The sequence below is a fragment of the Necator americanus genome, chromosome X (genome assembly GCF_031761385.1).
Source record: "Necator americanus strain Aroian chromosome X, whole genome shotgun sequence".
NCBI classification, from domain to species: domain Eukaryota; kingdom Metazoa; phylum Nematoda; class Chromadorea; order Rhabditida; family Ancylostomatidae; genus Necator; species Necator americanus.
The window spans coordinates 2,195,122-2,210,088 of NC_087376.1; the positions used below are offsets into that span (position 1 = coordinate 2,195,122).

The 14,967-nt window shown below is 36.4% G+C and overlaps 2 protein-coding genes across 3 annotated transcripts; one reads left to right on the top strand and one right to left on the bottom strand.

Annotated features, from left to right (window-relative positions):
* Positions 1-1,652: 1,652 nt before the first annotated feature.
* Positions 1,653-8,541, bottom strand: RB195_021260 (uncharacterized protein; the record flags this gene model as incomplete). 2 transcript variants are annotated; one of them, XM_064207905.1, is made up of 13 exons in its annotated part: positions 1,653-1,719; positions 1,844-1,932; positions 2,013-2,077; positions 2,552-2,677; positions 2,876-2,996; positions 3,054-3,137; positions 3,630-3,767; positions 3,872-4,039; positions 4,178-4,405; positions 4,767-4,859; positions 5,959-6,046; positions 6,389-6,469; positions 8,495-8,541. In XM_064207905.1, 13 exons carry the CDS (start codon positions 8,539-8,541, stop codon positions 1,653-1,655), a joined length of 1,395 nt encoding a protein of 464 aa, XP_064063786.1. The 2 variants fall into 2 exon arrangements, with proteins under 2 accessions (XP_064063786.1, XP_064063787.1); XM_064207906.1 differs by having other exon boundaries at positions 2,552-2,746.
* A 1,153-nt stretch (positions 8,542-9,694) lies between these two features.
* On the top strand, positions 9,695-12,839 carry RB195_021261 (uncharacterized protein; the record flags this gene model as incomplete). Its single annotated transcript, XM_064207907.1, has 14 exons — positions 9,695-9,745; positions 9,862-9,966; positions 10,143-10,265; positions 10,326-10,401; positions 10,531-10,700; positions 11,102-11,185; positions 11,261-11,380; positions 11,459-11,519; positions 11,580-11,680; positions 11,742-11,835; positions 12,197-12,314; positions 12,373-12,529; positions 12,599-12,670; positions 12,729-12,839. 14 exons carry the CDS (start codon positions 9,695-9,697, stop codon positions 12,837-12,839), a joined length of 1,443 nt encoding a protein of 480 aa, XP_064063788.1.
* Positions 12,840-14,967: the final 2,128 nt, after the last annotated feature.

Consider the following 14,967-nt stretch of genomic DNA (forward strand, 5'->3'; position numbering starts at 1 on the left):
CCGGGCCGTTTTTTACGGCAATTAGGAAGAAATGGACGGAATCACCTCCCTCTCCATAATCTATGATCCCGTATACGAATATTCCACCTGAAATCCGTACCACCTCAGATTCGTGGGGTAATGCCTTTAAGGATTTTCGTTTTCAACTATGTTCTTGGTATGCCGCTCCTAACTGGCCACGGGCATAGATAAACTTAAAGGTCCCATGAGATTGATGATATCTTGGATCTCTCCACAAAAAAATAACATCAACAATGTAGATTACGAGTACGAGCCCAATTGCTCTTAATTCCTGAATTTGTCGATCGAATTATCCTAAACCAAACAATATATCACCTTTGAAATCGCAGACAAACGCGCCGTGTCTATGAGCAGATGGACAATCAATGAGTTCGTGATGCTATCTGTCAGATTTCCAGACTTCAGATTCCTGTTATGGTACCATTAAGCAGTCTGAAGCAGCAGTGACTGGTCCTATACAGAATGCAGAGCTACTTTAACGACTTAGTGTGCATTTTAATGTTATGTCGAAGCACAACATTGAATATAGTCGGGTCAAAACGACATGAAGCACGGTGCATTTGTGTACGCGTTCGAAACGTCGGGGTGGAGGCAGCAGCTGTAGCCGAGTTGGGACTATCGCAAACTGCAGGGATGGACGGTGCCAGCAAGGGTTCCAATACGCTCCTAACCGCTACGCTCCACCGCACCGCCTCGAGAGGAGTCGCGTACGCAATTGCACCGTGCTTCATGTCATTTTGAACCTACTATAAACCGGATCATGTGGCGGGAATAGGGCGCGAACGGTGATTCTACCTGATTTTCTTTGACTGCACCGACCTCTTATTGAAAAATTTCACTATTCACCTTATTTTTGCAGTCAAAAATCACCTTGCTGTAATTTAAAAAAAATTATGAGAAGGAAATCAAGGTTCTATTGTGATATTTATACTCGACAGTGGACCATTATTATCTGAATTCACGGTTGCTGGTTTTGGTTGTGCCCTCATCTTCTGGAAGAGTTTAGATGATCATATTTTCCAGGTGTGATTGTTCGAAATTGCATTGCTGATTTCTGCAGTCCGATTGGAAAAAGGGAAGATCCCACCACGATCACAACCGTTTATGGGATTGATGCGAACTAAAAATGGTTTGGATTCGACTGTATTGAGCTGTATTCCTGGGATCCATGGAAGTTGTACATGAGTTACGTCTGTTGTCCATGTCTGTAGATAATGGATCTAATGTGTTTCTTGTTGTAACAGCTGAACATCCTGACATTCAATGCGATTATTCATAATATCCTGTATCAACTCCGTGATTTTTGAAGGTAGCTATCGTTGAAGCTTAAAATAGATCTGTTTTTGGTCTCTTTTGTACTTTCAATAACCATTAATCAATCATTTTATACAAAAAAAAATTCATATGAACACAATCAATTTATGTTGATTTATGAATTAGCGTGTTATATGTATGGAGTGTTTTGTAGTTCATGTCACCCGAGGACACGGTGTAATGGCATTCTTTTTTCCCTGATATGAAAAGTAATTTAGCCTGATATTATCCACGATAATAGCATCATTATAGCAATATCCTGCTTCTTCTTCACCACCTCCTTAGGTGACACGATTAATTTTTTTTAAATGGCAATATTAATTTGCACTTCTATTCTTCTTTACGGCGATCACATCTAATATTGGTTGACGCTTCGTTTGATACCTGAAATTTAGACAAGTAAATTCTTAAGGACAATGACTTAAATTCAAAATAACACTAAAAAAAATCCACAAAACATTCAGTTTGAACATGAGTAATTATTTAGAACGATAAATCGAGAAATCACCTCCTCTGCAACTCCCGTAGCTCTTCATCCATCTCTGCTTCAAGATTGTTTTTCCGTCGAAGCAATTCATCAAGTGATAGTTCTCGTAACTGAAGAGGATTAAAAAATTTAAAAAAAAAAACTTAAATTTAAAAAAAAAGAAATAAAACACAAGTATAGAACAACTCACAAATTCGTAATCACCGTCGGCCATCGATTTATGAAAACGATTTTCATACTCTGCCTCAGTGTTTACTGAAAATCGTCACTATTATATTTCAGAAATTTTCAGAACACTTATTCTTCAGAGAAAAAAAAAAAACAAGTACTTAGAAACAGAGGAGGGGAATTAAGTTGAGGAATCAATTTCATTTCTGGTATAAAATCAGATCGGTCATGGCTGGAGTTTAAGATCCGTGGATCTTCTTCCTCTAATGACTGTTAGTAATCGTTTCTGTATTCTAACAAACCATAACCATTTTAGAAAACAGAAATTCTGGGAAAGAAATGGTGTTCTGGACTTCTTTACGGTGGAATACAACAGGGGCATTCCATAGAATATCAACATATTTAATCAATACAATGTCAACAATATTTTCAAATAATCCCCTATAAGCTGAAGTCCAGAAAATTTCACTCAGAAGTCCAAATGAACGAGAACTACCCTCATTCAATAGGCAGTAGATGTTAAAAGGAACAGAAGAAGGTAAAAGAAGTGAAAAAACTCACACATGCTCGAATTTGTTGATGACCCTGACTCTCCAACGGGTGCATCCGTCGTGGTCATTTGATATTCGGGCTTTTCCACAAACGATCCGGCTTTCTGATATGGAGGCGGAGCGCCTAGTACCGATCCTGGGATTTGGCCACCAATACGAAGCGATTCCATTTGACTCTTGAGGCTCAGAGCCGTGAGGAATTGATCTGATTGAGGAAATGCTCTATGAGAAACGGAAATAGTGTCTATATTTTCACAGGACTCAGCCTCAAGGGTATGAGGAGCGGGGTTGTAGTGAAAGTCCGCGAAAAAAAATAAAACTCAAGGAAATATACCTGCGACAGCAGGGTTTTCAACAAGTGTACGGTCATCTTGATTATTTCCTGTTAGAAGTGTCCGACCGTCAAGTTGCCCTCCAACCATGGTCGCTGCCTCAGGTTCGGTTGCTGGTCCATTCTAAAAAATGGAAACTAGATAAATATTGTGTACTTTTGAAGAAAGAATTCAACAAACTCTGTTATTGAATTGGATTTCGCTCGCATCCCTAATGATGGCTTGCAAAACCTCCGGACCAGGAGCATTCGCAATGAAGCTATGCTGCAAGAACTATGAGTTTTTCATCATGTTTTCAAAAATTCTCCTTGAAAAAAGTGGTATATGCTAGAAAAGGCCAAGGATGAATGAAGACAAAAACTTCAACTACAGTTAATTCTAATGACAAACTCATTTAGCACGTTTTGGAAATGTAAGATAATGATCGAGAAAAAAGTTCCTTTAAAAACGAAAGAAAAAAGGAGGGATACGTACTGGAACGGAGGCAAATAAATAGAATTGAACTAACTAAAATTTGCTAACTTTTAAGTGGAACAGATGCGCAATTTTTTTCATCTGAACTAATCAAATATGGGAAATTCTTAACGTCCACAAAAATGGGAAAAAGTGATAAAAAGAGGGAAGAGCAAGAATAAAGGTTTCCTAGTAAGACGACCTGGAGAAGAGTGGTCGTCGCGTTAGGAAAAAAACTGGTAGAATACACACAGAAAAAAAAAACAAAAGAGAGATTAAGACAAGGAAAATGAAAATGTGAACCTCAACAAGCTGGGAAGCCGTTTTTCGATCATCTGGCTTTTTAACCAAGCACTGTTTTATGAAGTCATTGAACTCTTCACTCCACTCATCTGGTTTTTTGAAAGTTGGAGGAGGTTTTGTTGGGATCATGAATATCGCCTGAAATATGAAATAAAAAAGTTGGAGATATTCTCATCTAAATCATCATTATCTCATCAAATCAAAGAAAATCATAAGAATATCCTGAAACTCAAAGGACTCACTCTCATAGGATGAATATCGGCATAAGGTGGTCGTCCTTCAGCCATTTCGATGGCAGTAATACCTAAGGACCAGATATCTGCTTTGGTATCGTATCCGATTTCTTCGATCACTTCAGGTGCCATCCAGAAAGGTGTTCCAATGACCGTGTTTCGCTTAGCCATTGTATCCTATATAAAAAAAAAACAATTGGAGGCAAAAATATGTAGTTAGTTAAGAATTTCATAGTCAGCAGAGTCGATGTATTCACTATTTAATTTTGGGGAGAAAAAAAAAGAAGAAAAAACCAAACAGAAATCAATTCTCACCGTAAGTTGTCCTGCCACTCCAAAATCAGCCAATTTCGCTTGTCCTTCCGTATTCAAAAGAATATTTCCAGCTTTTATATCACGATGGATTTTCTTTAGGTCATGCAGATATCGGAGACCTTGTATAGTATCCCTCAAAACTGCACTCATTTCTCGTTCTGTTAACGTCTTTCGCCTCAGCCGCATGATATCAGAAACCGAACCAGCACCGCAATATTCCATTACAATCTAAAATACAATAAAGTACGGATTTCATTAGAATCAAAAGCACAATTTTCAAAAACTGATTTCCAGCTGTTCAATCTTTCGGGAAAATAATTAACAATGCAGATTCGTATCTATAAAATGGAACAGAAGCCAAAAAAAAATTGAAGTTATAAAGAAAAAACTTTGAACGAGAAGGATAAAACAAAGCCATTAAGATCCAAGTGATAGTACTTTCAGTGATCACAAGAGATATTGAACACTAACAAAAGAAAACACGAAGAACACAGCAATAACTAGATATTTTGAACTGTAATTCTCTTAGAAAAAATATTGTTGAACAGAGGAAACCAATTCTCAAAAAAAAAACCAGGATAATACTTACCCACAAATCGGAATTTTTGAAGTAGGACCCGTAATACTTTACGACATATTTACTGTCACACTGCTGCATAATGCTAATTTCTTTTATAATTTCCTGAAATATCGGATAATTAGCACGATACGATTCTCATGATTAGAATCCGTAATAAAAACACATATTTATCTGCAGTTTTGCTAGCGCTTATGTACTTTTTATGTCCTCGATCGAAAATAAGCATATGAAAATGTGATAACGATGAAATGTTTAGAGCATTATCGGGGAAAAAGCACTTTTGTTGTCCAGCATTCTAAACATCAACATTGTTCAACGCATCACTCATAGCGCAAATATTTGAATCAACTGATTATTCACATCGTAATCAAACAAAAAAAAGTGTGGATTATGTCTTACGTCACTATGGGCACTGAGTAAAATTGCTAGAATCTTCATCGACCTAATAATTCTCCAAACACCCTAAAATCCCATAGATTCATTTTTGTGAAAAGACGCATTCTTTTTTCGTTACCTCTGCTTTTTTTTTTTTGCTTGACTATAATCTTCTAGCGAGTTCTTTATTTTAAAAAAACAAAAAAATATAAGAAAAATAGCTAAGTTAAACAATTTACTGATAGCGATGATGAAACCGATCTACCTAACTTCGTCAAACGGACTTATCTATTGGATTTTAGAGTAATCAGGTTGTGCTCTAAAGAAATCGATGGACGTAAGAATGGTGATTTAGCATTTTTATCCGAATTCAAAAATCCAGACATGTTATAAGGAAATTTTGATACTGATCTATATAATATCAAATGACTGAAATTTACGCAACAAATTTGTAACTCTAACCGACTTAATAGGAAAAGTAAGCAATTTGCTAGCGTCATAATATATTTTCAAGAAATTTTCATCAAGATAGTTTAAAAAAAAATGCGCAACCCAAATCTCTCATGGAAATCCTTCGTAAACCGTTTTTCATATACAGTTCAACGGCTTAGTAAAAAAGAGACTACCGTACAACCAGGCTAAACAAATGCTATGTTCTGTCAAACTGACACAAATGCAAGGTTAAATGGCAAAACAAATGAAAAACAAATATCAAAATTATCATAAAAATTTATCAATATGATGCTTGTTTCAGAAAATGAAATAAGATAAATGAATCAAGAAAGATTTATTACAAAAAATGTACAGTAGAAAGTTGCTAGCCTACCTGAAGATCAGTGTCGACAGGCACCTTCTTAATAGCGAGAGTATGACCGGACTCCCGGTGAACAGCTTTATGAACAGATCCATAAGACCTGGAAAAAAGTAACTTAACTGCATAGTTAGTTGAAGATATAGATAAGTCTCTAGGCTCAAGAAGAAACTGTAGCCTCGTAACAGTTTGAGGCAACATCCCGAGAAACCGTTTAAACAGAATTTTTAGAAAAAAAAGCATGTGCATTTGACACTTTGTGGTTCGGGAGTGTTAGAAAATCCCGAGGTCATCATGTCAGGAAAGAATAAAACGGTTCCGAAAGCGTAAATGAGAGTTGAGTGAAAGGAAATCAATAGTTGAACTTGAGACTGGAGGGAAGACAACGAAAAAAAAAAGGACTTTGTAATAGTACTAAAGATAAGAAGCGAGGATACAAACGTACCCTTCACCCAATTTCCCGACTATATCAAAGACTTCTTCGGGTTGTTTATTAAGAGCTGCCGAGTCCAACTTGAACACATCCCTGAAAATCAGAGAAAGTGATTGAAAAAAGTCACCGAGAAGAAAAAAGTTCAATAGAAGTAACAGAAGTACATTTTACTTAATTCGGGATGCAAAGTAGCTTAACCGAATGTATTAAGGATATTTTGTACGGTTACATAAGCGAAAAAAACCGTACGTGTCGACTCGGATTTGTCTTCTTTCTTTTATTTCCGCAATACCCTCCAAAACTAGATGAGTTCAGGTTTTTCGGAGGACTTCCTGTTTGTCAATGCCTAACACATTGAGGACACTACGGCCCATGGTGAATTTCGTCCGCGAAGTCTTCCCGCATAGAATTTATCGAATCAACGGATGAAGCGATATTTTTGAATGATTTTCACAGATATGATCAGAATTCTGTATTATAACACCATTTTATATAGTTACAATAACAAATTTAGGTGATGTACCTCAAAACTTATTCAAATTCCTCCTAGCAAGTCACTTTGGAGATGAGGTATTGTGCTTCCGAAATGGAAAAAAAAAACAAAAAAAAGATATTTGATTCATGATCAGCACGCTTTATATGCTCAAAAGTTTAGAGGTTGTTTGTGTTGGTCCCTCGTAATAGCAAAAACAAAAATATCCACATATCGTGGATGCAGTTGAGTGATCGTTCCTCATTGGTATTCTATTCGTATCTACAGAAGAAATCAATACAATAAGATGAATAATTGTAGCCATGATCAATACCAATCTTACACTACAGTTCAAGTAAATCAATATAACACGCATCATTTATAAATCACACAAAACAACGACTCGTTAAGATTCCACCACTGTTGGGAATTTATAATACCTTTTTTCACAAATCAAAACAGCTTATTTAGCAGAAGAACAATAGAAAAAACGCTATTGTTAGAGCCGACTATTGTTTAAAAAAAATTGGTCACGCACAATGCATAAATATATAATTATTTGTTATTAACAATCACAACAATTATTATCGCTTAGTGTAAAGAGATGCGAGTTCGCAGGTGAGGATAAAACCGACTATACGCCTTTCCTCACAACTGTTCGTACTTTCAGCCAACATTAATGTCTCAGAGACCACAACATTATGACTACTACGCATAGGTATCCTCAAACATCGTCAGGTATCCGAAATCCCGGCTACTTCCACATAACATGAGTACTTCCAGAAAAGTGAAGGAAAAGAATGATTTCCATCTTCGGTCGGTGTACCCTAATCCTACTATTTCTTGTTTTCGCGGATTCTTTTGTAAAAAGTGTGGGAAAATATTATGACTGAATGAGTTGGCAGTCTGCCAACGATGCGCCATATTTGCCAACCCCCGTATCGATTAGCAAAGCTGAGTTGCACTCATCATGATTTTTGCAAATTGTGAGTTAACAAGTCTTAAAAAAGATTAGAGAATGTCCCGTAAAAGCATATTATACCTCATTCCTTTGCTCTAAAACAAAAAGTTTGCTCTTTAATTGAGCTATGGAACAGAAACTGGCAGGTTATTGTTAAATCCATGAAAAAATAAAGAGTACCGGGAAAGAATAGCGCGTAAGAGCTCACAGAAATCTCATTTCTATATTGTTTATAGTAACAGTACGGTACTTACAAAAGAAACGAAATGAATGGAGCGAAATTCTACTTCACTGGTACATTAAACCATAACTAGGATCTTTCATGGACCCAGAGTAATTTCCATATTATTAAATCCAAGTCAAAACATTGATTTATATGGCTTTTGTAATATAATCCTTACTCCTTTAATCCTTGAAAGTTGTGAAAAACACACGTCTTTCTAGTGATGTTTCCGAGCAAAACAGCATCTTATCACATTACGTTGAATGGATTGTCGTAAAATTCCAATACAAGGTCAACGCATTACTAATTTCCATGGTCGTATCCAGAAGAAAGAACGTATCAACCAACTACGTCTCTAGGATCAAGAATCCGAATTTACTATTGATGATTTCTCAACTAATTATGTGAAAAAAATCGAAAAGCAATTAGAAATCTGAAAAAAAAAAACATCGTTCAACTTACGAACACGCTTCATCGGTATCCTTCGATGAAGTAATGGAAGGAGGCATAAATTCTCTCAGAGGCGACGCCTCCAAAAGCACCCACTAGAAGCTATATAGTTAGTAATGGGAAGTTTTCTCTTTTCTTATTTCTCTGAGAGTATGATAGGACGAGAAATGTGTAGGATAAAAGATTGGTGGTTAAGAGATATAGTGAGTTTTTACATGCACTAGTACTAGTGACGATTAGAAATAGAATATTGGCGTTGTGATAAAAGAAATGCCTGTCATCGTACGAGGATTCCGAACACTTCGTGTGATGCATGAGTGTAACAAACAGAAATTCCACGCCCTCAACAACTGTGCGACGAACCGATTTCCTTTCGTTGCGAGCGTTCCGCGCGCGTACTTTCGCTTCTTGTCACATTAAGTGTTAATTTGATGTTTATATCCGAGATATTATCAAATTTCCTGGAAAATTGAGGGAATTTCATTTCTATTACGATGCGAATTTCTCCTTCAATTTAACTTTTCTCTTCGGGAATTTTTACGGGAACACATAGAACTTTCTCGAGTGGTCCCACTCCAAATAGTAAGGCATAGGATTTTCATTGACGATTTTCCGCCCATTGACTTATTTTCAAGGATCCACTCAGTTTGGAGATTATACCAGCTCATTTCCCGTTTTTCTAACGCAGAAATTCCGAGTTTTCTTTGTCTCCAAGCTCACATCCGTCCCAATTTAGTCCCTTTTGGTGATATGATGTTTTATCCTGAATACTATATAGAAACACTTTGAAAATACTTACTTTAATTAATACTTTGCTAACTGCAAAGGACTTTCTGGATAATAGTACTCAAATAAAGAATAGCTGAAGGCTTCCCACTTTCTAACGGTGAGGTAACCTCGTGCTCCTGTGCCAATCAATTGTCCTAGTGGGAAATTCGCATTCCTTTAAGGAATTTCTAGACTTGTATTTCAATTTGTTTTATAAACTGGTTTATTTCGTACTGGAACTTCAAATTTAAGTATATGTGTTTTATTAACTTGCCAAGTTTATTTATTCGTAAAGAAAATTGTTCAGTATGCAACAGTCTCTCACGGAAAATCTTGCTCTGGAAATTCTCTATTTTTCCTTTCTTTATGTTTACATTGATTATAAAAGTCTTTTTTATTAGCATCTTGGTAATTTAGACATTTGTTATCGTACGATCTCATTTAATGCCCATTTCTGGCTCGAAGGCGAAACGCCTACGTCCATCCCAAGCTAAGGTACGTTCTTTTATGCATAAGTTTTTGCTATCCTAAAATTTTTATTGGCCCTAGAATCACTGCTCATTCATTTTTCTCACTAGTTTTTATCTGAAGAAATTATGCTACAAGTTCAGCTCAATGAAGAAGAAGAAGATCATCTCGCGAGGAAGTTGTTCGGTGACAATCATGTGGCATTAGACGAATCATCTTCAGACGATGAGGGTGAGGTAATTGAACAGGTGGGATTTTGCTAGTTTTTTTTTTTTCATTTCTTTTAAAGTCGAAATCGACAATACTCAAACTAATTCGTAAGTGGCTTCTCTTGGGAGCTTCTTTCGTGTTCCGATGGATTTCACATGAGCATAACATTATCCTGAATTAGGTACAGTGTAAAATTCTCAAATGATCTCTTCAGGAGGTGCGTCCTTCTGTATGGCACGATGAGGACGATGTAGAGGATGAGGTTGTAGTACCGAAGAGTAAATCTGCTGTGTTCCTTCAACGGAGCAGTGATAGTGGTGGTTGTGTTGCTGCTGATGTGAGTTTACTTCACATTTCTAAGTTTTTGAGTTGTATAATTCTAAGGAAAATCTTTCAGGAGTATCAGAGCCGTCTTCGTAGAACGTTCGAACGACATCAGCATGGGACTCCTAAATGGGCTAAAGTTGAACCAAGTAATGTGAAGTTTTTCCCGTTTCATGTGTTTTGTTATTTTTACTTTTCCTCCTTCTTTTCTTCCTTTTCCTTTCCGTTCTTTTTTCACACCCTCTTATATTTATTTTATTTGCCATTACGCTGTTTAGAGAAGCAGGCATTGAAGCGAAAAGGCGATGATACTGAGGATGAAGTTGAGGAAGTTTTTGATGAAATGACCAGATCTACGAAGCGATACATCGACAAGGATCCGTTTCTTGTCAAGGACATTGTTTCAACATTCCGATGGCCGGACATCACAGTTGGACATCATGATTCAGTTAGTTGCACTATTTAAACCACTTTTGTTGTATTATTTTGGTATTATTTCTTCCATTAGATATGCACGCTACTTGCACTTTTCATATTTTCTCTTGTTGGAATTGGAGTATAGAAAACTTTATTTTCGTAGAGACAATACGATTTTTTCATTTCTTGGTGCTACTAATTAATTTTTGTTTTTCACATATACAAACACACATTGTTATCTGTTCTGGTATGATTCAAAGTAGTAACAGTATGGGGGAAAAGGCTACTCTTTTTGTCAGATGTGGTTCGACTTAGCGGAGTAATTTTGCCCAGAACAGTAGCTATCGTTTTACTTCAAGTTCTATAATCCTATTTCTTTAATTGTTTGTTTAGTTCGAATATTTCTGTCACAAGTAACTTCTTGATTTTTAGCGTCCAATTAACGTGATCTTGTTCCACAATGTGAGACCCGTTATTCTAACAGCTGGAAATTCTGGAAAAGTTCAGTTGTTCAGGGTCGGTTGGTTCACACTTATTCCCATACCATCATCTGATTTGGATTTTTTTATTTGTATTCCTTTATCTGTTTAGGTAGGCGATAGTTCTGACTCTGGGAATTTTCTACAAAATGTCCAATTTTCGAATTTTCCGATAACTAGTATGGGTTTTATGCATGGAGGGTGTTCTGTGGTTTGTGGTTCTATTCGACAGGTTCGCTTTTTGTTTACTTGTTATGTGTAATTATCTTTTTGTTCCTTTTCGTTATGGGATGTATTTTCCTTATTGTAGGATTATCTTATGAGGTATGATCTCGAACGAGGCTCAGTCATGCAGTTAAATCTCCCAAAATGTGCGTTTTTAGTTTGTTTATGTGATTTAAACATTCCCAACGTAAGCTTTTCTGTTCCAGGTATCCCTCGTCAAAACGCTGGAAGATTCGTTGTCTCTTATGATGGTTCCTTAATAGCTATGATAGGTCACAGCGCACAAGTTCATGTAATTTCTTCATCGGTGAGATAATACTATTCCCTAATGCTTAATTGAAATATTCTTATGTGAGCTCATAATTCAGTCGATGGAACTGGTGAAAACCCTTTCCGCACCTACAGATGTGACATCGTTGCAGTTTTTGCCAGGATCTAGTCAAGAACTTTGGGCTATGACAGGTTTGGAATGCTTAGTTTTTTTCTTTAATGTGAAGTTGAGCTCTTCGATATCCTTGGATCGAGGTATTTGTAGTTGTATTGTTTTAATTGAAGGTGACGTGGAAAAAAATTGATTATTTCGATTGCTTATTTCAAAATGGTTCATGCCTGAAGACGTTGAAGACATTTAGAGTGCTTAAGAACTTAATGTTATTTGAAAATGTAAACTGATGAAGGTAAAACTCACCTTTTCAAATATCTGTAGCTAGCCCATTGAATGAAGTACGTAATGTGTTTTTGATCCATGCTATTTGAAGCTTGTGGGCAGGGATCTTGATCAAGGGATTCTTAGAGAAAAAGTTCAACTTACTAAAGATTTTAGAACGCGGCGAAGTAGTCATATGGAGCCTCGAAGGATCCCAACACCTATTCCGCGACGAAGGAGCTGTCCGTGGAACAAAAATCAGATTAAGTGCTGATGGCAGCAAAGTAGCTTGCGGGTGAATATTCGTGTTCTCCTGGTGTTTCCGTTTTTAGAAATCATTGTTATTTTTTAAGGTCGAATACTGGTATCATAAATGTTTACGATGCACCGGATGTTCGTAAAAATACGGATCCAAAACCGCGAACCGTTGTCTCAAATTTGGTCACTTCGTGTGACTCAATAGCGTTTAATCATGACTCTCAAGCAATGGCATTTAGCAGCAATGTTAAGGTAAGTTTACTTTTTTGCTTGATCTTTGGTACAAGTATTTTGTTATTTGCTGATATGTTGTATTTTTAGAAAAATCAAGTCAAATTGCTACACGTCGCCAGTGGTACTGTGTACAACAACTTTCCGAAAAAGCACGAAAAGGTTTCACGCTTTTTCAAGGACCTTTTGAGATCTTTTTACATTATATTTATTTGTTTAGATTATGAATGTTGAGTGTGTTGAATTCTCACCTCACAGCGCTTATCTCGGGATCGGTTGCGCAAACGGGCAACTTATTTTGGAACGAATCAATCATTTCGAGGATTATTAGAGCATTCATTGTAATTAGACCTCATTTTGTTTACATTTTGTTGGATTTGTTGATAGTTTATTGTTGTTTTCAAGGTTATGAGATCATTTCTTGTTAAGTTGATTGAGGTTGATGCAAAGAACTGTTGACTCGTTTACTTTGTACCTGATTGTTAATTTTGAATTTTCTTTCAAATATCTTTCACATGCACTATTTTCTGTTTAAAGTCAAGGTTTAAAAATGAATTTACGTTATTCAAATTGTCTGTAGTACTTATAAACATTAAAAGGTTTCAGTAACCTTGGATTCAGAGTTTTTCGAGTGATATTTTTTAATCTATGATTAAAAAGTGAGTTTTCATGCAGGATCTGGGTTAAGAGAACGTGTGAAGGGATCTGCCAGGATTGCATTTTGTTCAAAATTAGTTTGTTTAGCAAAATTCGGCTGATTAATGCAAACACTCCATTATCAAGATGTCGTGTAAGATATCGCGGCTGGTGTTGTTGCATTGTCCGTAATTCTGCGTATTGTTTAGTGCACAACTATTCCAGCAACATCAGTAAAAGCGGTTTAGAATCGATAGGCATAAGCAGGGATGCATGGATGATGTTGTTAAGGTTGGATTCATCGACCTGTGTTCGGAAATGAGAGCAAAGCAATTTCCAGTCCTACTTCACCAATCTAGTTTTACGTCAATGTTTCGTGTTTTAAGCATGATGACTCATATATTAGGCTAGTTGGACGTGTTATCGGACGGATCCGGCGCTAACACTTCACCTTCAACGGATTTCCCTTTCATTTCTCCTTCGTATAGCCCTGAAATGATTGCTGATGGTTCCTCTTATTATTTTTTTGCTGTTATTTTTCTCTTCATCCCATAAACTCGACCGGAAGAATCGATTCTTAGGAAAAAAAAAAGACACAAAAACTCTTAGAATGCTTGCTAGGCCGCTATTCGATGAAGATGTTTGCTGGTTGCTCGAATACACATGTATTTTTAGTTTCTTTAGAAATAAATTGAATTCCTCAATTCAGATATTCTGTCTCGATTCTTGTGTAAACGCACTGTGATCACTAAACTTTTGAATTCTCTTAATCTTCAAAACAAATTTGAAAAGTTCATCCGCATTCGAATGCCGAATGATTCCCTATTCCCTATCTTCGTAATTACGTCTTATTCTACTTGTAAATTGTTCATACGTAGAATATCATTGTCAGTTCTGATTATACAATCATGATTCGAGCACTCTTTCTTTACTTAGACTTGGATGGAATATTGTTGCATCCTTTCCTCGATATTTTGTCCAGTGAACTTTCTGAACATACGCCCATAAGCGAAAAATGTCACTGATTATTCCAGCCGTTTTTAGCCCTTCTAATTGTTGTTTGCTAATATTTATGGATACGGTGTTTTAGCTGTAGTGTAGGAGAGGTGCTCATATTGCGCTTTTCCATCGAGCTCGGTTGTGTTGTTAAATTTTTCCAGCTCTTTTGTTTCTTTTTTTTTGGGTACGTAGGAATGCCAAGAGTATTGGGATTTCTGTAACATTCCAAAGTTGAGGTCGTTATAATATATTCTCTTGGATTTTCTCTCTTCCGCTTGACCTATGAATTTCATGGATCCCTGGAGATTTGACGAATATTCAGTTATGTGGCTTTTTTCTATCATTATGTTGTTCATTTCCATTTAAACATTACTCAAAATCCGAAGTGGCATACTCCTTCAGAGTCCATGAATCCCCACTCTTACTCCGATTTGATTTTTGCTCTGTTTTATACTATTTCCTTTTTGTTCCCTGTAAATCCCGGTCACAGATCTCAAATCAAGCGTTCTCCGATTGTTTTAAATGTTATGTAGATTCACAATTACTCTTTTTTTTTATTGATTCTTCTTCGCGTTATATTTTCAATTCAAATTATTCATGGACTTGTATAATGTGTTTCCATTATTGATATCAAGTTATGTAGATTCGTATCCGTTTCTTATTATTATTATTTTTTGTTTCCTATTAGAAATGTATGGATTATTCCTACATTTGCTGTCTTTATGTAGACGTTGCTACTAATGTTGGCCCAAACGACAGCAATGTGCATTCGACGGAGGTAGATCATTGTGCAGATAGAATGCGTTAGGCGGAATAAAAATGTC